General features: G+C 46.1%; 1 protein-coding gene and 1 long non-coding RNA gene across 2 annotated transcripts in view; both read right to left on the reverse strand.

The window, feature by feature from the left end:
* Positions 1-1,485: 1,485 nt before the first annotated feature.
* Positions 1,486-11,557, reverse strand: UNCX (UNC homeobox). Its single transcript, XM_089540040.1, has 3 exons — positions 10,568-11,557; positions 7,621-7,787; positions 1,486-2,745 (listed from the first exon to the last, which is right to left on the reverse strand). Exons 1-3 carry the CDS (start codon positions 10,866-10,868, stop codon positions 1,570-1,572), a joined length of 1,644 nt encoding a protein of 547 aa, XP_089396166.1. The 5' UTR covers positions 10,869-11,557; the 3' UTR covers positions 1,486-1,569.
* Positions 11,558-17,482: 5,925 nt separating this feature from the next.
* The window catches only part of LOC149306493 (uncharacterized), a 33,937-nt gene continuing 23,505 nt past the window's right edge, over positions 17,483-27,914 (reverse strand). The window contains exon 3 of the long non-coding RNA XR_016282467.1: positions 17,483-17,951. This is a non-coding gene — a long non-coding RNA (uncharacterized LOC149306493). The remainder of the gene's footprint in view (positions 17,952-27,914) is intronic.

Genomic DNA, 27,914 nt, shown 5'->3' on the forward strand with positions numbered 1-27,914 from the left:
TATATATATATATATATATATATATATATATATATATATTGCCCATCCAGTCACCCCGAAATCGGGGGCAATTAAGGGGAGGGAAGAGAGAAGGAACACCTTTCTTTAAGCAATAAAGACACATCCAGCAGACACCCTCCCCCCCAAAAATTGGGGAGAATTAGGGGGGAGAAAGAGAGGAGGAATGCATTTCTTTGAGAAATAAATATATACCCAGGAACCCCCCCCCAAAAAAAAAGTTGGGGGGAAATTAAGAGCAGAGAAGAGAGGTATTGGGGGGATATCCCTCCAATACCTCTCTCCCCCAACTCCATACACACACACACACACACACACACACACAGTGTGTGTGTGTGTGTGTGTGTGTGTGTGTATATATATATAATGTCAAGCAGAATGTCATTCTCTTTGATGGAGTCCCAGGTGTGGAAGGGAAAAACAGAAACCTGGATAGGGATAATAAAATCATTAGCCAAAGCCACCTCACAGCCCTCCCAAAGTTACTTCTAGTTATTAGATATAGATATAGATAGAGACATAGATATAGTCATAATTTTTGTTTAAAAAGTGCCAAGGAAATGGGGGTTAAACAATAAATACTCCCCCGAAGTTGACTTTTTGTTTAAAGAGGTTTTTATTTATCAAAAAAAGTGGAATTATTATTTCTTTTTTTTACACATATATAAATATCTTTAAACATTTTTGCACTTTACAAGGTTTGAGGATTCGTTGTTGTTGTGTTGTTGTGTTTTTTTGTAGTTTTACAGTATTCACATCAAGTCCAGCTTCGGCTCAAAAAAAACAACCTTAAATTCCCCAAAGTCCGTCCCAGCCATATATATATATATATATATATATATATATATATATATATATGGAGGAAAGAGGGACTTACTGGCTTCCAAAAGGGAGGCTTTGTTCAAATAATCCAGTTTGAGACCGCTTTAGCTGCCCTGGTTCAGTGCCAGGGAATCCTGGGAGTTGTAGTTTGTTCTGGCACCAGACAGAGAAGGCGAAATGGCTCACAAAACTACAGTTCCCAGGATTCCCTAGCACTGAACCAGGGCAGTCAAAGCAGTCTCAAACTGGGTTATTTCTGCTGTGGACCATTGGGCCTTTTCTGTCATAAGGCTCTGGAGCTGTCAGGAACTACAATTCCCACTGAGCCAGGGAATTCTGGGATGTGTAGTTCTGGGAGGCTTTTGAGCCTTCTCTGTCAGAGAACTCTAGGGGGAGGGGTCCCAAGGAACTACAATTCCCAGGATTCCCTAGCACTGAGCCAGGGCAGTTCAAGCAGCCTCAAACCGGATGCTTCCTGCAAGGTGTCTCCATGCTAGGGACTCCTGGGAACTGTAGTTCAGGGAGGCTTTTGAGGCTCAGGGTGCCTCCTGCGGGGTGTGTTTCGGACCCATGCCCCCCCAGCTAGGGAATCCTGGGAGATGTAGTTTCGGGAGACCTTTGAGCCTGAAGAACAACCCCCGAAGCCCATGGGAGGGAGCCAGGGCTGGGTCTGTTCTGGGCCCCCCAGGCCTGCCCTGCCCTGCCCCTGTCCCCAGCCCCATCCCCTGCCTAGTCCATATCCACCTCCTCGCAGTCTCCAGGGCTGGCTTCTCGGCTGCTGCTGCTGCTGCTTCTCCTCTCGGTCTCCGGCGGCGAGGAGGGCTTCTTCGGCGGAGCCTCGACGGGGCCCCCGAGGCTGAGGCTGCCTTTGCCTTTGCCTTTGCTGCTCTTGCAGTCCGCCTGGCAGGAAGCAGGAGGCGAAAGGGCCGGAGGGGAGGCAGGCCTGGGGGCCAAGGGGTCCCCCGTGGCCTCCGCCGCCGCCGCCGCCGTCGGGGCTGCTTTCTTGGAGGCCGAGGCGCCTCCCAGGCTGCTCTCCTCCGGGCGGCTGCCGGGGCTGCTTTTGTCTTGGGGCGGTGGGTCGGAGTCCGGGTCGGGGAGCGGGGAGGGGTCTGTCTCGAGGGGGCTGCGGAGGGCGGCCTGGGGCACCAGGAAGCCCAAGGGCTGGGTGATCGGGTAGAGCAGGAAGTGGCCCTTGCCCAGGAGGGGGGCCCTGGCCGTCGGGGAGGCCGAGGAGGAGGGGGGGCCCAGGGCCGGGGAGGAGGAGGAGGAGGGCGAGGCGGCGCGGAACTCCAGCGCTTTCCGTCGCGGGGGGGAGTCCGAAAGCAGGCTCTCCACGCTGAAGGGGCTGGGCTTGGGCCCCGCCGTCGAGGAGGGAGGAAGGGGAAGCGGAAGCGGGTGAGGAAGAGCAACGCCTTCCGGGAGGAGGAGGGGCCCGGAGTCCTTCTGGAGGGGCCCTCGGTGTCCCCCGCTGCAGCCCCGGTAGAAAGCCGAAGGCGCCGTCGGCTCCAAAGGCAGGGAAGCCGAGGAGGAGGAGGAGGAGGAGGAAGGGCCCGAGGAAGGCGTCCGGAGCTTGGGGGGCTCGAGGCCCGGGGGCTCCGGGGAGAGTCCTCCCCCTCCGCCGCCCCCGCATCCCCCGCCGCCGGAGTCGGAGTCGGAGCTCTGGGTGCTGCTGTGGGCCGAGAGGGCGCCGGGGGAGTGGAGGCCCCGCTGCTGGCTCTTGAGCAGCTTCTTCTCGTGCTTGCGCTTCTTCTTCTCCAGCTTCTCCAGCTCCTTGCGCGCGATCTCCTCCGGGTCCATCGGCTCCCCGCTGCAGGTCGTCGGGTGGGAGTTGTGCGCAGGGCGGCCCGGGCCCTTCTTGGTGTTCTCCTTCTTCCGCCACTTGGCCCGACGGTTCTGGAACCAGACCTGGAAGGAGAAGAGAAAGGAAGAAGGGAGGAAGGAAGAAACAGGAAGCGGAAGCAGGGAAGAAAAGAAGATGGGGACGGAAGGAGACAGAAGGAAGGAAGAAAAGTAGAAAGGGAGGGAGGGAGGGAGGGAGGACGGAAATAAAAAAGGGAGGGAGGGAGGGAAGAAGGAAAGAAGAAAGGAAGGAAGGGAAATAGAAATGAATGATGAAAAGCAGGAAGAAAGTACAAAAAGAAGGGAGCGAGGGAAGGAGGAAGAAAAGTAGAGAGGGAGGAAGGAAGAGAAGCGATTAACCCAGGCGCCAGTGCGCGCTCCCGCCCCCTGCGCGCGACCCCCTCCCTCCCAACTCCGCGGGGTCCCCAGCAATTCCTCCTCCCCCCAAAACCCCTTCCTTCTTCCGGGCCTCTTTGCCTTGGAAGCCGAAGGAGGGAGCAGTCCCCAGGGGGAGCCCTGCTGCTGCCTGCTGCCTGGACGGGGCGGACCCAGGCAGGCGCCTTCCTCCTCTAAAGCGGCCTGAAAGCGAGAGGAAGGCTGCCTCCTTTGAGCCGGAGAGGAAGAGGGAAGGAGGGAGGGAGGAAGGAAAGAAAGAAAGAAAGAAAGAAAGAAAGAAAGAAAGAGGAAAGGAAGGGGAGAGAAGGAAGGAAGGAAGGAAGGAAGGAAGGAAGGAAGGAAGGAAGGAAGGAAGGAAGGGGGAGGGGAGGGGAGGAAGAGAAGGAGAGAAGGAAGGAAGGCAGGAAGGGATGAGGACTATGGCAGCACTTGTAAGACTACCTCGCCTTTATTTCAGCAGGAGCTTCCGTGGTTACAACTCCACTTCTTCCGATGCAAAGGGCTCCCTGAGCCCTAGGCTAACATTTCGGGGGCGAGGGGGGGGACCCACCTCTGGGGACCCCTTCCCTAAGAAAGGCCTAGGAAGCGCTGCCTAGGACGGCCAAGAGGCACGTGCGAACCGCCAACACGCGAGAATCTCCCGTGTCCTCCGCCAACCATGGACGAACCCACTGCAATTTCGGATTAAAAGGGAAAGCGGATGGGGAAGGGGAGGGAGAGGGGGAGAAGAAGCTTCCAACCCGTTACACGTGTTTTCCGATCCACACAAAACACACACACACAATACAGGCATCTCGCAGCCTATTTTCGGGAAGGCTTTTTCTCAGCCTTGGAAACACTCCGAAAGTGAGCAAAGGGATGGAGGATCCGCAAGAGGACCCCGGATGACAACGTCTGAAGGCTCCTCTGCCAACACGCAACCTTGCCAAATACTCACAAACACACACTAAGACCCGTCTCTTTTGGGGGGCAATCTGTCTTTCTTTCCAAACACTGTCGGGTGAGAAAACACACACACACACACACACACACACACACAATATATATATATATATATATATATATATATATATATATAGTATACCCCAAACCTTCGAAATAGTACACACACACACACACACACACACACACAACTTTTTCCTCTGCCTTCCTCCAAACCGCCTCAAAATGCTCTGCGTTGTGTATAAAAAGCAAGCGCTAAGAGGACGAGGCCTCTTTCAATTAACTTTTTAAGGACACACACAACAGATATGGAAACACACAAACACACAACCGCTTTCTCCTTGGCAAGGGTCACGGTTTGCCTCTTTCTGGCTCCTCTTCCCTTCCACCCCGCTCCCAAAAACGGTCTAAATCTGCATGACAGCTGAGGCTTCAATGCCATCCCTCCGTATTGCATCTGGAGAAGTGGGTCTGTAGCCACGAAAGCTCAGGCGAAAATCAAAACCAGGCAAGTCTGAAAGGTGCTGCCACATTCCTTTGATTTCCCCTTCCTTCCTTCCTTCCTTCCTTCCTTCCTTCCTTCTTTTTATCCCGCAAAGAGACTAACGAGGGAGACCTTTTGGAGACCTTTTCCCTCTCCTTTCTTCCAAGCTTTAAAAGAATAACTGCCCCATAAACGAAAAGCAGAGGGAAAACATGGGGCATCGTCATCTTCAAGATAGATAGATAGATAGATAGATAGATAGATGATAGATAAACACACATATACACATAAATATAAATACTCAATCCCATAAATATATATTTATATACACACACACACACATATATATATGCGTATATCTACACACAATCCATACATATGCATACATATATATATATATACACACACACATACACACATACATACACACATATATACACATGAATACATAAATATATATATATACACACATATACGCATATAGATACATACATGCATACATGTACATACATTTATATGTGTACATATACATACTTAAACATACATACATATATACACACACACATATATACATAAACACATACATATACATGCATAAATATATCTATAAATATATGCATATACACACAATACATAAATGTGCACACATAATTCCACACACATACATACACACATTTATGCATAAACATACATGCACACATATACATACTTAAACACACACAGACACATATATACATACTTACATATATACACAGATACATACATGCACATGCATAAATATATATACATATATACACACATACATACATGTGCACACATAATTACACATACATAGACATATATATATGCATACATATACATACATAAACATATATATACAGTATATATATATATATACATATATATGTGTGTGTGTATATATATATATATATATATATACACACACACATGCATACATACATACACATAATGATACACACACACACACACACACACACACACAACCAATGCCTTGCTCTGCTGGTATCTGTGGCATCCCCTTGGATTCCCTTCCCCAGCCCCCCTCTTTCTTTCTTTCTTTCTTTCTTTCTTTCTTTCTTTCTTTCTTTCGGTGACTGTCTTTTGGCCTCCGAGAAGGAGCCCATTCTGGCCTCAGGGAAGAAATGGGGAGGGGGTCTTTGGCTCCATTGAGGAAAGGGAGGCTAAGGGGGAGGCAAGGCATTTGGGGGAAGAAGACGCCTCTCTCTCTCTCTCTCTCTCCTTAGAAGACAATGGCAAAAGGGGATGAGCCCCACCAGCCTCGGACCTGGGGCTGAAAGGCAGGCCCAGAACAAGCAGCAGCCTCAGCCTCAGCCTCAGCCTCAGCCTCAGCCTCCAAATATGCCAACAATTATTTGCCTAAAGTCATCTTTATCCAATTATTATTATTATTATTGTCGCAGAGTAGTTATTGGAGGGCCCCCCCCCCCCTTTTCACCCATGGAGAAAAAAAATACTAAGCATCCAGAGGGTGGTGGAGATGATATTATTATTATTATTATTATTATTGATGATGATGATGATGTCGCCACAATTCCCAGCGTTTCCTGGATGCTGGGTATTTATTTTCTCTATAGGGGGGATAAAAAAAGGCACCCCCTAAATTCTCTGCCACTTCTGTTGGTCATAACTGTAATTTTTCCAAGCTGGGAGGAAAAGAAAGGAAAGGAAAAGAAAGGAAAGGAAGAAGGGAGAAAACTCTTCCTCTACCTTCCTTCATTCTCTTCCTCTTCCTTCCTTCCTCCCCTTCCCTTCCTTTTCCTTCCCTTCATCCTCCTTCCTTCCCTTCCATCCTTCCTTTCTTCCTGCCTTGCATTCCCCTCCTCCCTTCCTTCCTTTTCCTTCCCTTCCCCTTCCTCCCTTCCTTCCTTTTCCTTCCCTTCCCCTTCCTTCCTTCCTTCCTTCCTTCCTTCCTTCCTTCCTTCCTTCCTTCCTTCCCTCTTCCTTCCTTCCCTTCCGTCCTTCCTTCTTTTTCCTTTCCTTCCTCCCTTCCTTGGGTGGAAATGGTGCTAGGAGAGGGGTAATATCTGCCCACACAGACACGCTCCAACACAACACAACGCAACCACACACAGACCCCTGGGACTCCAAGTCCCATCTTCCACTTAAAAGTAATTCCAAAGGCAAAGTCGGACCTATTTCAGGGAACGGAAACGCGTCGGGAAGCAAACGCGTTGCGCTCGGAAATCATTCCTTCGGGGGCCTCCTTTTTAAAGGGGGGTGAGGAATAGAAGCCAAGAGACAAAATAATCAACCCAGAGAAATTTTTTATATATATATATATATATATATATATATATATATATAAAATATATAGCCCTCTTTGCTCTTCTGGGGAAGAAATGAATGGGAAACGATGTGAAATTGTGGTCCAGATTTCGCAATTCACACACTTTTCGGGGGAGATAAAAATTTGGGGAAACTGTCCCCTCTTCGTTAAAAAATTGGTCCTTTTTGACAACGCAAAGGGAAGAGAGGCTGCATCCTCACAGCAGAAATAACCCGGTTTGACGCCGCTTTGGCTCCAGGGAACCCTGGGATTTGTAGTTTGCTGCAGATCCTGAGCGCTCTGAAAGAAATGTCTCCTGAAACTACATTTCAGAGCATTGAGCCCTGGAGCAGTTAAAGCGGGGTCAAACCGGATTATTTCTGCAGTGCGGATGCAGTCATAACCTACTGTTTGAAACCGCTTTAACTGGGAAGTGAAACATTGAGCCTTCTGGGTCGGAGACCTCTGGGGCCACAATAAACCACAGGAAACCCCCAGGATTCCCAATAATAATAATAATAATAATAATAATAATAATAATAATGTATTTATAAATTGCCTCTCCAATGAGATCGAGGCGGCTTACAACAATATTAAAACATTAAAACGCAATGTCCCCTAAACCCACCCAATTTAGCACTAAAGCAGTCTCAAACCGGATTATTTTTGCAGTGTGGTCCCGGCCAAAGAAAAGGGGTCTGGGCTGGGTTTGGAGCCAGGTTTCTTTTCGTCTAAGGATAAGGATGAGAGAGATAAGGCGGGGGAATACAAGGATCCCTTTTCTGTCTGGATCCAATGCGATCCGGATTACCTGCACTCTGGATTCGACCAGGTCCAGCCTCAGGGCCAGGGCTTCCCGCATGAAAACGTCCGGATAATGGCTTTCGTTGAAGGCTTTCTCCAACTCTTCCAGCTGCCAACCGGTGAAGTTGGTCCGCGTCCGCCGCCTTTTGCACCCGGGGCTCTCCTTGTCGGGGTCTATAGCATCTTTCGGGGGGTGGGAAGGGGGGCAGAAAGAGGAGAGAATGGGAGCAGGAACCCCCAGACCCAAATCCACACCAGTTAAGCATCCCTGGCTTTCCCAAATAGGTCCCCCCCATCCGACTCCAATTGGGTTTCTTCCGAAAAGGAAAGAACTGAACCCCCAAATCCAGATCCAGACCAGTTGGGGATCCCTGCTTTTCCCAAATAGACCCCCATCCAACTCCAAATGGGATTCCCACCCCAAAAATAAAAGAATTGAAACCCCAAATCCAAATCCAGACCAGAGGGATGTTCCTGCATTTTCCAAATAGCCCCCCAATCCAATTCCTATTCACCCCAAAAAGGAAAGAATCCCAACCCTTTCCAAATAGGTCCCCCATCCAATTCCAAGTTGGCCCTCTCCCCCCAAAAGAAAAGAATTGAACCCCAAATCCAAATGCAGACTAGTTGGGTTTCCCTGCCTTTTCCAAATAGGTCCCTCAATCCGATTCTAATTGGGTTCCCCTCCAAAAAAAAAATTGAGCCTCCAAATCCAAATCCGGAGCAGCTTTCCAAAACACTTTAATTTTGGGAAGCAATCCCACCAATTTCGGGAGAAAACGGTTCCGACTCAAACGCCGCCCGTTCGTTTAAAGAGAGTCGGACGTTCCCGTTAAAACACATTTAAACAAACCAGAAGGTCTCTCTCTCTCTCTCTCTCTCTCTCTCTCTCTCTCTAACGCCTCAGGGGTATTATTTATCCCCCCAGAAGTACATTATATTATACAGTACTATATTACATTACATTACATTATATTATCCATATAGGAAGGTTTACGAAGCGATGGCTCCGTCAGTGCTTCCTCTCCATCTCTTGGTTCCTTTGCTTTTTCGCAGCTGCGAGGGGACTTTGGGGACTTTGGGGGGGGATCTATACATTTAAAAAAGGGACTTTCCTCCCCATCGAAAGCCTTCTAAAGTTCTGGTTTGGGAATAAAGGTGCTAAGATTTCGGAATAAAGGATTTGGGGTCTATTGAAAGACAGGAAAAAAAGGACCGTCGGAACGCTTTGGGGCAAATCGTGGCCCTTCTTTGCAAAAAGGGGTCATTTTGACCCACAAAAGACCCCCTTTTTCTCGTCCTTTCCCTCCATCTTCTCTTTGGTCGCCTTCAGGACCCCCAAATGGCAAATTTTACCCCCCCCCGTCAAAATTTGGAGGTATCCAATAGGCAGGCGAATACTTTTAGGTAGGGAAAATAATAAAGGCATTTTCTCCCTAATCTGTATTAGAATAATAATTAAAAAATCAATCCAGAAACAGCGGTGCTTCTCTGCATCTTTCCAGCTCCGGGTCGTTTCTCCTCTCCAAGAAGAAGAAAGGAAAGGGAACGATCCTCCTTCAATCCAAATATTTAATTCCATATATATATATATATATATATATATATAGTATTTCCTCTGCAATTAAAACCAAAATCCGTAATATCCAGTTTCTATTTTTCCCCTCCCTATTCTTATTTATTAATTTATCCCCCCCCCCCTAAAAAGTGAGGAAGGCCCAAATCCATCCTCCAACCGGCCCTGGAAAGTAACTTTTCTCCCCATTAATAAATACTCCCAGCTTTCCAATGCTTTCTCTTTGTTGTTTAGCCCCTTTGCAAACAGTAATCATAATAAATTAAATTAAAACCAAAACCAAACCCCAAACCTTTCTCTACTTTTAGGCAAACCAAGAACCCGATTAATTCCTCTTTCCGAATTAAATGGAAGAGAGAAATGTCGGGTAGAAATGCTGAATGGCTCCGAGCTGGGAGTACTTTTTCTTTCTCTCTCCTTTTCTTCTTAAGGGGAAGAAAGAAAGAAAGAAAGAAAGAAAGAAAGAAAGAAAAGGCTGGGGAAAAACAAACAGCCCAAACAATAACAGCCCAGAAAAACCCGAGCGATGGGAAGAGAGAGCCTTCTTCTCACGATCGGGGTCTTGGTTTGTTTTTCTGAAGAAGGGGGCTTCTCATCTTTGGGTTGAAAGCCTGGGTCCGCTTTGGGTTTTTTGATGGGGGGGGGGCTTTAAAGAAATGACCCAGAGGTCCCATCCCGACCCCAGTTTCACCCTTCCTCCTCCAAGGGGAGAAAAAATCCCCCACTTTCCCTTTCCTCCCCCCTTTCTCTTTCTTCCCATTTTCTCTTTCCTCTTCACTTTCTTACCCCGACTTTCTTTTCTTCCCCCTCACTTTCGTTCCCTTTTCTTTCTCCCCATTTTCTCTTTCCCCCACTTTCTTTTTCTTCTCCCTTTCTCTTCTCCCACTTTCTCATTCCTTCCCCTCACTTTCTCTTTCCCTACCACTTCCTCCTTCCTCCCCAGTTCCTCTTATCCCTCACTTTCTTTCCCGTTTTCTTTTTCCTTTCTACTTTCTCTTCCCCCACTTTCTCCTTCCTATTTTCTCTTTCCTACCCCACTTTCTATTTCCCCTTTCCTCCCTCACTTTCTTTCCTCCACTCTTTATCTTTTCAACCACTTTGTCTTTCTCTTCACCACTTTCTCTTTCCTTGTCCTTTCTTTCTCCTTTCCTTCCCCCTTGCATTTCTTTCCTCCTCCTTTCTCTCTCCCCTACTTTTGCTTTCCTCTTCCACTTTGTCTTTTCTCTTCCTCCTCTCACTTTCCCCCCATTTGCCTTTCCTCCCTCCCTTTCCCTCCCTTCTTCTGCAGGTGGAGGAAAACCCCACTTCCTCCTCCACTTCCCCCTCCACTTCCTCCTGGGGCCTTTCCTCTCCCCCGGAGGCCCCTGGCCGGACTCACCGTTGAGCTTGAAGGGCTGCCCGGCCTCCCCGGCTCCTCCTCCGCCGCCGCAGCCCCCGGGAAGCAGCGGGTTCGGGTTGAGGACCGAGGCGGCGGCAGCGGCGGCAGCGGCGGCGGCGGCGCAAGTGCCGTTGAGTAATCCGTCGATGGAGAAGGGCACCGAGGCAGCGGCGGCGGCGGCGGCGGACTGGAGCTGGTGGCCGGCCAGTTCGTAGACGTGGTGGTGGTGGCCCAGCGGGTAAGGGAAGCCCACCATGCCCCCGAACTGGGCGTGCGGGTGCTCCAGGATGCGGCTGTCCATCCTGAGGCCAGGGAGGGCAAGGGGGTCCCTCCGGCCCCCCACAGTCCAGGGGGCCCCTCTTCCTCCTCTGGCTCTCCTCCTTCTCCTTCTGGTCAAGGGACCAAGGGCAGCTGGGGGGTCTTCTTCCTTCGGCCAAGGGGCCAAGAGCGGCTCAGGAGTCTTCTTCTTCTTCTGGTCAAGGGACCAAGGCTGGCCTGAGGAGGGTCTTCTTCTTCTTCTAACCAAGAGACCAAAGGCGGCCTGGGGGTCTTCTTCCTCTGGTCAAAGGTGGCCTGAGGTCTCCTTCTTTTGGCCAAGGGACCAAGGGCGTTTGGGAGGTCTTCCTCCTCCGGTCAAGAGATCCAAGGTGGCTTCAGGGTCTTCTTCCTCTGGTCAAGGGACGCTGAGTAGCTTGGGGCCTTCTTCCTTTGGCCAGGAGACCAAGGGCGTCTTGGGGTTGTCTTCCTCTGGTCAAAGGACCAAAGGGGGCCTGGAACTTCTTTCTCTTCTGGTCAAGGGACCAAAGGCGGCCTTCTTCTTCTGGCCGAGGGAGCAAGGGTGGCCTGGGGTCTTCTTCCTCGCAAGGGACCCTGAGGAGCTTGGGGGCCTTCTTTCCCTCCTGACCAAGGGGGGCTTTGGGGGGGTCTCCCCTTCCTCCTTCTGGCCAAGGGAGCCGGGGGCCCTGCTGGGGGTCACTGGGCCGGGGTCCCCCTCCAGCGCCGCCGCCTCCGCCACCTCCTCCTCCGCCTCCTCCTCCTCCTGGGGCGCCGGGGGGCTGCTGCTGCTGCTGCTGCTGGCGAGGGTCTGCCGAGGGGGGCCCTGCGCGAAGCCCAGCGCATGCTGGAGGGCGCCCGGTCGCTTTAACTTTATCCCCAGCCAGGCCTGGCCGGTAATTAGGCGCCGGCCCGGGGAATTGGGGACCAATCGCAGGCCTTAATCGGCTCTGACGTCACAGGCGGGGGGAGGGGAGGGGAGGGAGGGGGAGCCTTCCCTTGCCTTGCCTTCTCCTCTCTCTCCCCCCCCCCCCGGTTTCCATATCGATTGCTAATTATACCTGACATCCACCCTCAATAAACAATATCAAAGCTGTCACAACAAGAGCAGGGAGGGGGAGGGGAGGGAGGGGGACTTTGGGAAGAACTCCTTCGGCTTCCAAAGGAGGGAGGGAGGAAGGGAGGGAGGGAGGGAGGGAAGGACGGGGGGGGGCTCCCCTCTCATCAGGAGCCGCCGAAGCGAGGGAGCGCTAAGAGATGTCCCGGAAAAGAGAGGGGGCCTTCCACTTCCCTTACCCCATTTCCTCATCCTTTCCTCCTCCCTTCTTCTCCCCCTAACCACTTTCCCTTTCCTCCCCCACTTTCCCTTTCCTGTCCCTGTTTCCCCCTCCCTTCCCCTCCTCGCCTTTTCTTTTCCTCCTCTTTGCTTCCCATTTACTTTCCTACTTCCTCTCCCCCCTCTCCACTTTCTCCCTACTCCCCTCTCCACTTCCTTTCCCCCTTCCCCTTCCTTTTTCCTCCCCACTTTCCCTTTCCTCCTCTTATTTTCTCTTTCCTCCCCAACCCAATTTATCTTCCCTCTCCCCACTTCCTCTTGCCTCTCCTCCCCACTTCTTTTCCTCTCCCGCTTTTCCTTTTCTCCCCACTTTCCCTTTCCTGCCCTTTCTTTCTCCTCCTCCTCTCCCCACCCCTCTCCCCTCCCCACTTCCTAATTCCCCCTCCCAACTTTCCCTTTCCTCCCCTCAATTTCTTTCTTCCTCTCCCCTCCCCACTCCTTTTCCTCCCCACCTTCTCTTTCCTTTCTCCATTTTGCTTTTCCTCCCCTCCCCACTTCCTCTTTTCACCCCTTACTTTCCCTCCTTCCCTCCCCTCTGCAGTCCCCATTTCCTCCCCTCCCCACTTTCCCTTTCCTCCCCAACCCACTTTCTCCTTTCCCCTCCCCACTTCCTCTCTCATCCCCTTTTCCTTTCCTCCCCTTACTTTCCCTTCTTCCCCCTCCCCTCCCACTTTCCCTCTTTCCTCTCCTCCCTCTTCCCTCCCCTTCCTTTCCCTTTCTCCCTTCCCCTACACCTCCTCACTTTCCCTCCCCTCCCCATTCCCTCCTCCTCCTCTCTACTCCTTCTTTCCTCCCCTCCCCACTTTTCCTTTCCTTTCCTTTCTTCCCCTTCCTTTCCCTTTCCCCCTCCCCTCCACTCCATCTCCTCACTTTTCCTCCCCATTTCCTCTTCCCTCCCCTCTCTACTCCCTCTTTCCTCCCCTCCCTCGCCCCTTCCCCATTTTCCCTTTCTCTCCCCTCCCCACTCCCTCTCCCCTCCTCTCACTTTCCCTTTCCCTTTCTCCTTCCCCTCCCCACTTTTCCTTTCCTTTCCTCCCCTTCCTTTCCCTTTCTCCCCTCCCCTGTCTTTCCCTCCACCTCCCCTCCCCACTCCCTCTCTTCTGCCCTCCCCTCCCTTTCCCTTCCCCTCCCCTCCTCCTGCCCCCTCCCTCTCCTCCCAGAAACGTTTCGACTCCTGTGAACCTTTAAAGTGATGTTGCTCCAATTACAGGGAGACATTGAGCGGCAAATAGACTGATCCAATAATAGGAGATTCATCATCCTCTCTTTCCAGGGCTGTCACAATGAATTTAAAACTACAAGGCTTTTCATCTCCTCTCGGGCTCCTTCTTCCAGCTCCACGGATCGGAAAGGAAGAGAAGAAGGAGGAGAAAAAGAAGAAGGAGAAAAAGAAGGAGAAGGAGGAGAGACACAGACGGTTGCAAGGACTTTTTGCTTTTAAAATTAAGCCAATTTTTTTCGGGGGGGGGTCGAAAGAAAGCCTCGTTTATCGTTTAAAGCATCGCCTTCGGATCGCATCAATCAAAATAATAATTAACGCCTCCCTTTCTCTTTCTCTCTCCCTTTCTCACTCCCCCTTTTTTCCCTCCTATTGATCCCTGGAAAAACCCACATTAAATTCTGAATGGGGCCAAGGGCCCTCTAATTAAAAAAGAGGTCTATTTAGCAAACATTAGAAATGGTCTGTGGAAGATAGATAGATAGATAGATAGATAGATAGATAGATAGATAGATAGATAGATAGATAGATAGATAGAGATGCGTGTCAGGCGCTCACGTGGGAATGCTTCCAGGGCAAGGAAAGAGTCTGAGGATGGAAAGAGGGTGTCCGGGCAAAAGAATGGGGCACGTCCTCCAATTGCATTTACACCCGATTTGTAAATGCACAACACACACAACACGAACACTAAAGGCCCCAAATTTCGTGCAAAAGGCCTACTTCTGGTCTGGATTCCCAGACTAAGCCTCCCAGGAGTCATTTGAGATGGAGAACTGCTTCGGATTGGGGTCCTGGATTCGAATCCTGCTCCCCTTCACGCCTCTATAATGGCCGCCAAAGAAGTGGATTGGTCGAGGATGCCATCCAGAATCCCCTTTGGAGCCTTCCTGGTCCTTATTCCGGAGTAAATCAGGCCCACAGCAGTGCAGCTTCCCTTTGAAAAAGTTAGGGGCCAAGATCCCTTATCCTAAAATACTACTACTACTACTACTAATAATAATAATAATAGATGATGATGTACAATTCTCCTTCTAGGAAGAATATTGCTGCTTCCCAAACTTCTCCACTGAAGAAAGGACTAATTTGGCACATATTTACTCAAAAGTAAACCCTATCAGGCCCAATATATATAATACATATTGTCACACACATGTAATATATGTATGTATATTCATGTGTATATATGATATATATGTGTGTATGTATGTAATATATATATATATATATATACACACATGTAATGTACATGCGTATATTCATGTGTATATATGTAATATATATATATACACACACAATACATGTATGTGTGTGTATATGTGTGTGTGAATGTAATATATACATATATATGGAATATATATGTGTATGTGTGTATATATGTGTGCATGTAATATATATATATACATGTAATATATGTATGTGTATATTCATGTGTATATATGTAATATATATATATATATAATTGTGTGTTCGATATATACATGTATGTATATATGTGTGTGTGTGTAATATATCTATGTACTGTATATTCATGTATGTGTATATATATAAATGTGTATGTGTGCGTGTGTAATATATCTATATGTAATATATGTATGTATGTTCATATGTATATATGTAATACACATAGACTTTAAATTTGTTTCTAGGTTCAGTGTAAACTCCAAGAACCCAGAAAGCCAAGAAGTGGAGCAACTGGGGAGAGGAAGGAGAGCCTCAGCCCATGGTTTCCTATGGACTTTCCCAAAATTAGGGGGCCTTTAAGCCCAAGGTGAATCCCAAAAGAGGTGAGAGCTTTCATTTTACTTCTTTCCTGTGCTGCCTTTCTCCCAGAAAGGGACCCGAGGCGGCTGACAAAACCAAGCCCTTTCCAGGCTTCACTCCTGAATCTCTATCTCCTGGAACTGAGTCCCTGACACTTTGCAGATGCTCCTGGAGCAATTCGGATTCTGGGGAGAGAAAGGGACATCTAAACCTGGACAAAGTGGAGTTTGGGTAACTTCAGGGGTCTCCCTGGTTTCCCTTGGGCCAAGAAAAGTTACAATTTCCAAAAGGAGCCCAAGGACGCTTTTATCAACAGGGAATTTAGCTCTTCTTCTTTCCAAGGAATATGTATGTATGCATCTATGCATGTATATACATACATATATGTGTGTGTGTATACATACATATACATATATATATTCCTTTGAAATATACATACATATGTACATATATACACATATATGTATGCATGCATGTATATTTCAAAGGAATATATATAACTGTATGTATATATGTATACATACATAAGCACACATATATACATGTATGTATATATGTATGTATGTGTATGTATGCAATGTATGTATACTGTGTGTGTGTGTGTGTGTATCTGTGGACCTAAGGAGACCCAAAATGACTCCAATAATTAAATAATAATAATAATAATAATAATAATAATAATAATAATAATAATAATAATAATATAGAAAGGCCTTCCTCTTTACCTCCAATACCTTTTCATAGGGATGGATCAAACTTTGCTTTTCCCCACCTTCATTGCAGCAAAGGGAGAAGAAGCAGACCCAAACTCCAGTCCGAAATTCACTCCGGTTTCGAGTCCTAATCCGGATTCATCTTCTCTCCATCCTTTATAAAACCAAATCTAAATTGAATCTCTTCCAGGAAACCTGGAGGGGGTCTTTCCTTCCCGAATGGACTCTAGATGGCAGTTTAATTTAGGTATTATATCCTTGGTTGGAGTTGGAAGGAGGCTTGGTGAGGGCTCCAAAGGCTAGCTTCATTGCATATAATAATAATAATAATTATATATATATTTATACATATAGTATATATATAGTATATGAAATAAAGCTAGCATTTGGACCCATCACCAAGCCTTCTTAGTTGGAGTTGGAAGGAAGTTTGGTGAGGGCTCCAAATGCTAGCTTTATTTCCTATATATTATATTATATTAATATAGAGAGATAGATAGATAGATAGATAGATCCTTTGGAGCCCTCCCCAAGCCTCCTTGCAACAAAACGATAGCAAAGGGGGGCTGTTTTAGGGATTAATCCTTTGGCTGAGAAGGCCAAGGGCTTTCTTTCCCAGCATAATTTAATTTCTTCCTCTTATAAATACTAAATGGAAATGCAAGGGGTTGGGTTTTATTTTATTCCTTTTTTTTTTTGCCTGTAGCAAGAAAAACCCTGGACCTTTCCTCTCCTCTCCCTCCTCTTCCTTCCTTCCTTCCTTCCTTCCTTCCTTTCTCTCTTTCTTTTTTCCTTTCCCCTTTGCAAGGCTTTCAAGGGCTGGAAAGTCACAGGAAACGTGATTTTGAATACAGAAAGGGAATCAATCCAGAATAATAATAATAATAATAATAATAATAATAATAATAAAAAACCCATCATGTATCATGCTACTATTCTACCCATTATTTATGCTGTCTTAATGTTTTCTTTTAAATTAATCAATTTTAATGGTGATGTGTTTAATTCTTATTTTTTAGGGGGGGATATTGTAATATTATATATACTAAGTATTGTATGTTGGATGCTTTTAACTAAGTTGATTGTTTTTTTACAGGAATACAAATAAAACTTTTATTTTTATTATTATTAAAAATTAAAATTATTATTATTATTATTAAATAACATTTAAAATTAAACAAATTTAATAAAATAAAATTATTAAAATAATAATAATAAAAATAATATATTTCATGCCACCCTTTGTAATAATAACAATGTGAAATAAAATATTTAAAATAAAATTATTAAAATAATAACAATAATATATTTCATTCCAACCTTTTTATAATAATAATATGAAATACATTATTATCATTATTATTATTTTAATAATTTTATTTTAAATATTTTATTTTGTTAAATAGCTTTAATTTTAAATACTATTTAATAATAATAATTTTTAATAATAATAATAATAATAATAATAAAAGTGTTATTTGTATCCCGCTTTCCTGTCATAAAACAATCAAAGCGGCTAACATAGTTAAAATCATCCAACATACAATATAATAATATTGTATTTTTAATAATAATAATAATAATAATAATAATAATTTAAAAAGGGTGGAATGAAATAAAACATCCATGGAGGAGGGAAGGTTTTCTTCTCTTCTGTTTCTCCCCCTCCTTTTCCTCCTTTCCTCTCTTCCTCCTTTCCTTCCTTCCTTCCCTCTCTCTCAATCTCTCTCTCTCTCTCTCTCCATTATAATGAATTAATTCAACTTTATTTATCCCATTTTCTGGAGCTGACAGCCTGTTAATTCGAGTTGAAATTTCCTCTCGCCTCTCACTGCCTGACCCTTGGCCTCCAGACTGGCGTGTTGTAATAACCTGAATCTTTCAACAGAAGCCCTGATAATTGTTACCTTATTAGCATGCAAATTGTTTAATTAATATTATTATGGAGAAGCATACAATCCGTCCGTCACTTGACCTCCAGAGCAAGTCCCACCGAAGAGAAGAAGAGAAGAGAAGAAGGAGGATGAGGATGAGGATGATGCTGAGGCTGGTGCTTTGGGTGCATTTCAATGGGGCACTCTTCTGCAAAAAGAAAGGAAAAGGGGAAAGGAAAACATTATTATTTGATCAGGAGAGAAAGAAAAACAGACTTTTTGACCAAAAAGAAGGGGAGAAAATGATATATTATGATATCTCTCATGATGATGATGATGATGATGAGTCTTCTCCATGCTCCTCTTTTTTCCTTGGAGGAGGACAGACATCCCATTTCTTTAGGGAGGAGGGTTAAATAAAATTATATATATATATATGTGTGTGTGTGTGTGTATATGTATATATAAAGGGTTTTTTCCCCTCCTTAAAAGGAAGGGGAACATAATACAATCCCCTCTTAAAGTGCTTGAGAAGAGCCTTTCATCTGGAAGAGAGGGTTACAAAAAAGAGCCCTTTCATCCAACCTTTTCCCTTGATATCTCTTTCTATTACAGTATGTGTATGTATATATATATATATATATATATGTATGTATGTATGTATATGTATACACACACACACACACATATGCATGTTATATATTAATGTATATATTAATATATGTACCTGCAATGTATATATTATATGTTTGTATATGTAATATATATACGCATGTATGTGTGTGAATATATACACACACATATATTAATGTGTAGATATGTAATATATACATGTATGTGTGTGTGAATATACATATATATATATTCATGTGTAGATATGTTATATATATATATATATATATATATATATATATAATTTGTAAAACATATACATGCGTTTGTATATATATATATATGTGTGTGTGTGTGTGTTATATACCTGTAATATATGTATGTATATTCCTGTGTGTGTGTGTGTGTATATATATATATATATATGTATGTTTGTATGTGTATATATATGTGTGTGTAATATATATAAATGTAATATATATATGTGTGTGTGTGTGCATGTAATATACATGTATGTGTGTATTTGTATGTATATTCATGTGTAAATGTGTAATATATAAGTGTATATGTCCATATATATATATACACACATATACATATAGACATATCTCTCTCTGTATGCTCAGCGGCTGCCTAAGGAAACACTTTCCTTTTGGAAAGAGAGAATGTTCTTTCATTTCATTCCATTTCCTCCTATTTAAAAACGTCGTCCTCGTTTATATTTATTCCATCTAATCGTCCTGATAATTGCTTCGCTGCCTCGAAAAGGCAAGGATTGCGAAGAAGGCCCAGGATGATTGGGAGGAAGAAAGAAAGAATGAAAGAAAGAAAGAAAGAAAGAAAGAGAAAGAGAGAGGGAGAGGGAAAGGCGAAGAAAGAGCGAAAGAGCGAAGGAAGGGGCGCTTGACACGAAGGGCCCTGGGAGACGTCGCGTTTAAATCCCTTTTTCTGCAGCGAGTGACATTGTCAGATGCTGCCTTTAATTAACTTGATAATAAGAGGAAGCAGCCTCGCGCCCCGAACCCTCCGCCCTCCTCCCTCCCTCCCTCCCTCCCTCCCTCCCCCCATCCCTCCATCCCTCCATCCCTCCTGCCTCCCTCCAACGCCACCCTCCGCTCCAGGCCAGCCTTAGAGATAGACATAGAGATACACACACACACACACACATATATGGCACACTCTATCTGGTTTATCTTCCCAAGGCTCCTCTTGGGCTGAGTTCCCAAGAGAGTTGGACTCCTTCCTTCACTTCCTCCTTCCTTCACTTCCTTCCTTCCTCCTCCCTCCTTATAACTTCCTCCTCCCTCCCTCCCTCCCTCCCTCCCTCCCTTTTTCCTTCCTCTGCCCTTCTTCCTTCCTTCCTCTGTCCTTCCTTCCCCCTTCCCTCCCTCCTTTTCTTTCTTCTTCCTTCCTTCTTTCCTTCCTCCTACCTCCCTCCCTCCTTTCCTCTCTTCTTCCTTCCTCTGCCCTTCCTTCTTCCTTTCTTCCTCTGTCCTTCCTTCCCCCTTCCCTCCCTTTTCTTCCTTCTTCCTTCCTTCTTTCCTTCATTCACTTCCTTCCTTCTTCCTCCCTCCCTAACTTCCTCCTACCTCCCTCCCTCCCTTCTTCATTCCCTCACTTCCTCCTTCCGTCCTCTGTTCTTTCTTCCTCTGTCCTTCCTTCCACTCTTTTTTCTTCTTCTGTCCTTCCTTCTTCCCTGCTTCCTTCCCCCTTACCCCCTTCCCTCCCTCCTTCTTTTCTTCCCCCTTCCTTCCCTCCTAGTCTCTCCCTCCCTCCTTCCTTCCTCCTTTCTAGAGCAGCGCTCCCCAAACTCTCTTGTCCTCCTACGCACTCCTTGGCTGAACATGGTTAAATGTTCTGGACTGTGGCTACCCAGAAGAGGGAGATGGAGAGGCCTGGGCAATGGTCAAGGTTGACTCAAAGGCAGTGAAGAAGAGGAAAGGTCTTGCTGTTGTTCTTGTGTGCCTTCAAGTTGTCTCCAACTTATGGCGACCCCAAGGCTGCCCTATCATGGTGCTTTCTTGGCAAGATTTGGTCAAAGGAGGTTTGCCATTGCCTTCCCCTGAAGAGGCTGAGAGAGTGTGACTTGCTGGGGGTCACCCACTTGGTTTCATGGACAAGCCAGGAATCGGACCCTGGTCTCCAGAGTCATGGTCCAGCACTCCAACCACTAAGTCACACTACCCCCCCCCCCCAGAGGACAGGTGGTTCTCTGTAAATATAATACATTATAGTTGGTGTTTTATACAGCATTGCAATTGATGTCAATAGTGTTGTTTTGCTGATAGTACTACTGTTACTATTAATGCTATTATTGTGAAGTCCAAGGCTTTCATGGCCAGGACCCATAGTTCTTGGTGGGTTTTTGGGCTGAATGGGCATGTTCTAGAAGAGTCTATTCCTGGTGTTTCAGGGCATCTGTGGCTTTGGCATCTTCAGAGAAACTATGATGTTTATCACACTATGCTCTTAAAGAGGTACTATTCCAGTGTGACTCCTCTAGCTGCCTCCTGTTGCATGCTGGGATTGGCAGTTTTAAGGAGGGGTATTTAGAATTCTCAGGCAGAGAAGTTCAGCTCCTTAAAACTGCCAATCCCAGCATGCAACAGGAGGCTGCTAGAGGAGTCACACTGGAATAGTAGCTCTTTAAGAGCATAGTGTGATAAACATCTATGATTGTCCTTAGTTTCATAAATCCCGGTTCAGGCACAAAGCTCAGTAAAAAATCTGGGTTAAGGCCCTGTCTCCAAGCCTTAGGGTTGTGGTTCAGAGTGGCATCATGGACACAACTTAGGACTTGGAGAAGAAGCCAAAGAAAAGAACAAGAACCGATGAGCAACTGCAGAAAGAGTAGCTTCCAGACTAACCCAAGCCTCTCCCACCAAGGAACCTAGTTTACAACAATAAAAAGCCAGGGCCCAAAAGCCTCCCATGGATGGAAGGAAGGAAGGACAGAAAGCTATTCTAAGGCAGGAGGGGCATTGCAATGAATTACCAGCCTGTCCAGCCCCATATATCTCCCTGTTTTTCCTTTTCAAGCTCTGTGGCTTTGACACTCCCATCTGCTTTGGAGATCAGTTTCAGGATGCAAAGAGCATCAAAGGTCAAAGTCTGCAGCCAGGAAGAAAAAGGTTGCCTCCTGCAGCCTTGGCTTCTTCACATACGCTCCTATTTGTTTCCTTTTTAAAAAAGACGACACTTCCATGGCCGGTCGGAGGATGCTGGGTATTGTGGTCCAATAAGGGAACTGTTTTGAGCTCTGTTGGGGATCCAGGTGGTTCCTATAAGAAGAGAAAGTGATGCAGAAAGGACCCAGAGGAGGCTTGTCTGGGTGTCTGCAAGGAAATGGATGTTGATGCAGGAGAAGAAAGAATTCAAGGAGAGTGCTAGGGCTTTCAAGGAGAGAAGGATAAGGAGGTCACCATCCACCAGATTGGAAAAGGATGGTCCACATGTGCATTGGACTCTCTTGGGATTTGTCCTCAGTACGATGCTTGGCGCCACTTTAAGTGCTGTAGCTCCATCCAATGGATTCCTGGCATTTGTCCTTTTGCAAAGTCTTTAGCTTTCTCTGCCAAAGAGTGCTGGCGCCTCACCGAACTACAAATTCCAGGATTCTGTAGGTTGGAGACATAGCGGTTAAAGTGGTGTCCAACTGCATTATGTCAACAGCACAGATATGTAAATCTTGGAGGCTAGGAAACAAATGTGTGAACAGTCAACAGTTAAAAAGCACGGCTTTGGAGAGGGACAGGAGGACCCAGGCTTGGTCTATGGAGCTCAGTATGCTTTGGAGCATTCCCTTGAGCCAGACCTTACTTATGGCTGTGCAACCTTCCTCAAGGGATGAGGAAAATGAGGGAGTCACCTCTCTCTATCCCTCTGTCTTCCCTGTTTTGTTGTTGCGGGTCAATAGCCAAATTGGCAACCATCACTGCATCTGATGGTGGTGAGTTCCACAGTTTGACCATGCAAGGCATGAAGAAATCCTTCCTAGGGTGCATCTACACTGTAGAAATAAAGCAGTTTGACACCACTTTGAGTGTTGCAGCTCCATCTTATGGAATCCCGGAATTTGTAGCTTTGCAAGGCCTTTAGCCTTCTCTGCCAAAGAATGGTGGTGCCTCAGAAAACTACACATTTGAGGTGTTTGTAGGATGGAGCCATGGTGTCAAACTGCATTATTTCTGCAGTGTAGAGATGCACCCCTGGAAACCTCTGGCCATCCTGGGCCTAGACTCTTGCTTTTTGGCCAAACGCCACCCGACGCAAGGAACAACAGAGTTTTAAAAACCATCAGGGCAGAGTTTTGCAAACCAGAGCTTGCATATCCCGCACGCACCCACGCAGCCGCATGAATGATTGTGAATGGAGGGGAGGGCAAGAGGTTATATTCCGACTTGAGGAACATGTTGTAAAAGAACACAGCATTGTCTATGGAGCTTCCTCCTCCTCCGCACAGGGAGAGAACAATGCGCCTGCTGCAACCGCTTTAATCTCACTTCTCCGAAAACACCACACAAACACCTTTGAAAGAGTGTGGATTCATTAAACCACCCCAAATCCTGTAGAAGCGCCCCAAGAGGGAGGCAGCCAGGTCTTTTGAAGGTGTGCGTGCAATCTCTGCAATGGCAGCTCATGGCCTCTGTAGCAGTGGGATGGCTGGGTGGGTTTGCTCTTGTTTTGAACTTTGAAGGAGATATCCCAAGTACTGAAGCTTTTGGGGAGGTAGGCTCCAGGCTAAAGCCCAGAGCAGATTGACCGGTCCCATGGACTTAGGGGTTAGGTTCCCCCTCCATCACTCTCAAAAAGTAGAAATCAGGGCCAGGAACTAGGCCAAATCACAGATGATGGTGGTGGTGGTGATGATGAGAGCCAGCCCTCCACGTTTGCAGCTTTGACTATTATGGACTTGATCATTGACAGATTTGATTGTGTTCTCTCTAGCAATCTCTAGGTCCTCCAGAGCAACTCTATGGTCAACGTCCAGCAGATGCTGGACCTTGGACTTTGCCTCTTGGAGCATCCCTGGCCAACTTTATCTTGCCCTGGACCAGTTAAAGCCTGGCCTCTCATTGGACCTGGATCCTTCCTCTTGTAGCTTACCCGACTCTCTAGTTGGAGGGTTTGTTGGTTGTTGCTTTTGGTTTTAATCTTAGCTTTGTTTCCTGGGCCCCTTGGCTTTTGTGGGATGGCTGGCTTGGTGTGATGTTGGGAACTTTGCCTCTGGACTCTTTGACCTCTGTTCCTGGAACTGGCCTGGTTCTCCAAAGCATCTGCTCTGCTCTTAAAATGCTGGGTCTCCTGCTGGGACTCAGCACCTCGGACAGTTCATTTAAACACTAGCCTAAACCCTGGAGTAAATCCACTTCTGCACTGACACCTATAATACTCTTTCTTGTATCACTTCACATTCAAAAACCTTCTCATACCTCCTACCCTTCTTTCCTTCTTATACACTTCTCATCTATTCTTCTACCTTCTAGTTCCATCTCTTTCTTCTCCTCCTTCCTTCTTACTTTCCTTCCTTCACTTACTCAAACCTTCATTCGCTTCCCAAAACTTCACTTCACAGTACTCTACTATTCATACCTTGACTTCAGCATAAAGTTGTTTGGGCATGGGACTATTAATTTTGGAGACCAGGGTTCGATTCTTCACTCAGCCATGGAAAGCCATTGAGCGACCCCAGACAAATCACACTCTCTCGGCCCTGGAAAACCCTGTGATAGGCCTGAGGGGCGTCATAAGTTGGAGACAACTTGAAGGCACACAACAACAACAACAACAGAATCCAGATCAAGGGAAGGTCTTTGGTCAGACCTTACCTGGAATACTGTGTCCAGTTCTGAGCACCAAAGTTCAAGAAAGATATCCATAAGCGGAACCATGTCCAGAGGAGGTCAACCAAAAAGGTCTGGAACCAAGGACCATGTGAAGGTTCTGGGTATGTTTAGCTTGAAGAAGAGAAGTTTGAGAAGTGACATGATGGTGGTCTTTAAATATTGGAAGGGGTGCCATGTAGAGCATGGAGCAAGCTTACTTTCTGCTTCTCACAGGCCCTGTTGATTTTTAGGGCACTGAAGCCTTTGCTTCACTGTTTTCACCCGGATACAGATTCATTTTTGGAAAATAAATAAATAAGAGTGTGTTTCTCTTTCTTTTATTCCACTCTGTGAAGCTGATCGGGTTCAAGATGAGACAAAATTGCAGTAAGTCTTTTGTGATTCATTGACCCCTGGAATATATTGGAGCAAGATTTGGAGGATGAGTGATAGCTTAGATTTGGTTAAATCCAATCTATTGGTAGATTTGGGGATGCACTATTTCTGTCTCCCAGTTTTTCAACAATGACAGCGACACAATGACACTCCCAATCTTTCCTCACCAATACACGCACACACACACACATATATATGCGCCCCTGAAATTAAGAAAGATGGACACTGGGGTTAACCAAGAGTGAGTTTTTGTTTGGATGGACTGCGAGCTCAGTTTAGTTCCAGTAATTGAAGCCAATTCCTACGTTCAGAATGATTTAATGCTAAATTACAGTTTCCAGAAGGGTTGCTGTGTTAGTCTATTGTGCTTAATTCTAAGTGCATGTCTTTTGCACCAGACTGTAGCTGATTGATATTGGGTTTCTGTTTTGTTTTGTTTTGTTTGAAGAAGGGGAACCTTGCAACCTCCAATCTGTCCAGCTTTGGCTCAGAAGAGTTTGCAGAAGGCAGGAGAAAACAAGCGTCAACAACACCTAGAAATGGAGAGTCAATATTTCTGGGGAAAGGAAACAACTGTGATTCCAGTGAGGATAGGTGCCCTGAGTGCCATTCTGATAAACCATCTGAATAAAATCTCCATAGATAGGATCTATGACAGCACAACGACAACAAATTGTGCTACTAGTAACAGACCGCATCATCCAATGATATCTCCCTGAGTCATAGGTTCTTGGACGAAATCTGAATCGCTAATGGTCCAAAACACCAGCTGGTAATGCCTACTAGACTGTGAAGCTGAGACAACAACACCAACAAACTGAAGTGACTCTGGAGAGCAGGATTCAAAGATATAGCTGTGTTTGTCTATAGAATCAGTGTGCAGAGAGATCTTGCAGCACCTTTGGGACTCAGCGAAAGAAAGAAGTGTGCAGCATGTGCTTCCGTAGACTTAAGTCTATTTCCTCAGATGCATTTCGTGGAGTGGAGGGTTCAATTCCCAACTTAGCCATGAAACCCACTGAGTGACCTTAGGCAAATCTCTTCCAGTTCTATGATTCTACGATTCTATGTCCGCAGGGGAAGGCAATGGCAAACCTCTGAATAAATCTTGCCAAGAAAACCCCACCATAGTATCGCCTTAGAGTCGCCATAAGTCAAAAATGACTTGAAGGTACACAGCACCCACACAATGTTTTGCTGCCCTGTCATGGCACCCAAACTAAGGCCACCTTTCTGGAGTACTGAGTACTGGTTCCCACTGGATTGAGGTACTTGAGCTCTTGTTCTTCGGAGGAGACATAGGTTTCCCAGGTACCACAATATCAGAGAACACATGCTCCCAAGGATGGCTTGCCTCTTGCTCAGAGATGGACAGCCTTGTCTCCCTTTCTCTTCACATTGGGATGCTGAAAATGCAAAATCTGGAGTTTTCTCCCACTCTTTTGCTCACTCTGGGATCAGTTGTTGTTGTTGCGTGCCTTGAAGTCATGCTTTCTGACTTATGGCGACCCTAACATAAGCCTATCCTAGGGTTTTCTTGGCAAATTCCTTCAGAGCAGGGTTTGCAATTGCCATACACTCTGAGTCTGACCTTGGGGTCATCCAATGGGTTTATATGGCCAAGCCAGGATTTGAACCCTGACCTCCAGAATCCTGGTCCAACGCTCATACCATTACAACACTATGCTGGGATTTTTCTGGTTAGCTGTTATCCTCCCATGTTGGGTGTTCTGGTGACTTATTTGTTGATTCTGGGGTGTCATGGACTGGCACTGTATCTGTGCCCATTGGCTACCAAGCTTTCCTGGGAATGCCAGAGACCCAGAACCGACGGATGGAGAACCAACACTTGTCTGCAGACCACAACTTTGAGCAGCACTGTTTTAGGCCACAAGCCTAAACAGGTCACCCAACGCTTGTCAAATTGCAAGTCCCAGCGTTCTTCACCATTTCCTACAATCACGAGGGCAGTCAGGAGTAGGAAGGAGTCCAGCATCTGTGGCATAATTGTTTGACCGTTGGAGGAGGACTCTGGAGACCACTTGAACTGCCATGGCTGCATCTACACTGCAGAAATAATGCAGTTTGACACCACTTTCTCTGCTCCTGGGATTTTTTAAAGTTAGGTGCTGTGGTTCCCAAACTTTGGTCCTCCAGATGTTTTGGACTTCAGCTTCCATAATTCCCAACTATTGGCCAAGCTGGCTGGGGCTTCTGAGAGTTGAAGTCCAAAACACCTGGAAGACCAAAGTTTGGGAATCACATTAGGGCGATACACCGAGAAGGAGAAAGACCTTGCAAAACTACAAATCCTAGAATCCCATAGGACATAAAAGTGGTGCCAACATGTGATTCCCAAAGTTTGTTCCTCCAGATGTTTTGACCTTCAGCTCCCAGCATTCCTGACTTTTGGCCAAGCTGGTTTGGGCTTCTGGGTGTTGGAGTCCAAAACCCCTGAAAGACCAAAGTTTGGGAATCAGTGAGTCTCTTTGGCAGAAAAGGAGAAAGACCCAGGATCCTATAGCACTTGAAAGTGGCACCAACATGGGATTCCCAAACTTTGGTCCAACAGATGTTTTGGCCTTCAGCTCCCAGCATCCCTGACTCTTGGCCAAGATGGCTGGGGCTTCTGGGAGTTGGAGTCCAAAACACCTGGAAGACCAAAGTTTAGGAAGCATTGATCGATGGAGAGGGAGACCACATGGCCGCTTCTGGCGGGAACCAATGGGGAGAGGCCACGCCCCTCCACCTCCATATATGGTCATGGTGCACACCTGGCATTGACACTTGTCTTGCGCCTCATGCAAATGCGCCTCTCTTCCTCTTTTCGCTTGATATTCTTGCTTTTCGGACACTTCTTTCCTTCTTTGGAGGGCGAACCCTTCTGGATTGATCCTTCCTTTTCATTTTGTCCTTTTAGAAAAGCCTAATACGCTTCTTGTTTTGCCCTTAGGGCCCAGTTTGGGATTTCTAGAGCGGCAGGTGTCCTCCTCGCCACCGCCCCCCAATAAATCCCCCATAAAACCCCCATAAAAACCGCCCATCCAACACTGATGTCAATATTACTTTAAATTACACAAAATCAAATTTATTTTTTAATTAGCAAATTAATAGGCGGCAGTTGAGGGTTTTAATTACTCAATTAACTTCACGCAAGTTAATTTTTAACTATCTAAATTAACTCGCACATTACTCGATTTGCTGATAATTACAGAATTAAATCTAAATTAATTGTCGGAGGTGGTTTTGATCCGCTGGCGGAAAGGAAAGGAAAGGCGGCTCCAATTAAAAAAGTAAAGGAGTTTTTGGGGGGTTGTTGATGTTTTCCAGAAAGCCCC

This window comes from Sceloporus occidentalis, unplaced genomic scaffold (genome assembly GCF_023333645.1).
Source record: "Sceloporus occidentalis isolate IW3139 unplaced genomic scaffold, rSceOcc1.0.p SCAF_10, whole genome shotgun sequence".
NCBI lineage: Eukaryota > Metazoa > Chordata > Lepidosauria > Squamata > Phrynosomatidae > Sceloporus > Sceloporus occidentalis.

Coding starts and splice junctions, on each gene's coding strand:
- UNCX (XM_089540040.1), bottom strand. CDS start 10,868: ATGGACAGCCGCATCCTGGAGCACCCGCACGCCCAGTTCGGGGGCATG. Junction 7,788..10,567: donor GCAGCCCTTCAAGCTCAACG/GTGAGTCCGGCC, acceptor AAGATGCTATAG/ACCCCGACAAGGAGAGCCCC. Junction 2,746..7,620: donor TGGTCGAATCCAGAGTGCAG/GTAATCCGGATC, acceptor TTCTCCTTCCAG/GTCTGGTTCCAGAACCGTCG.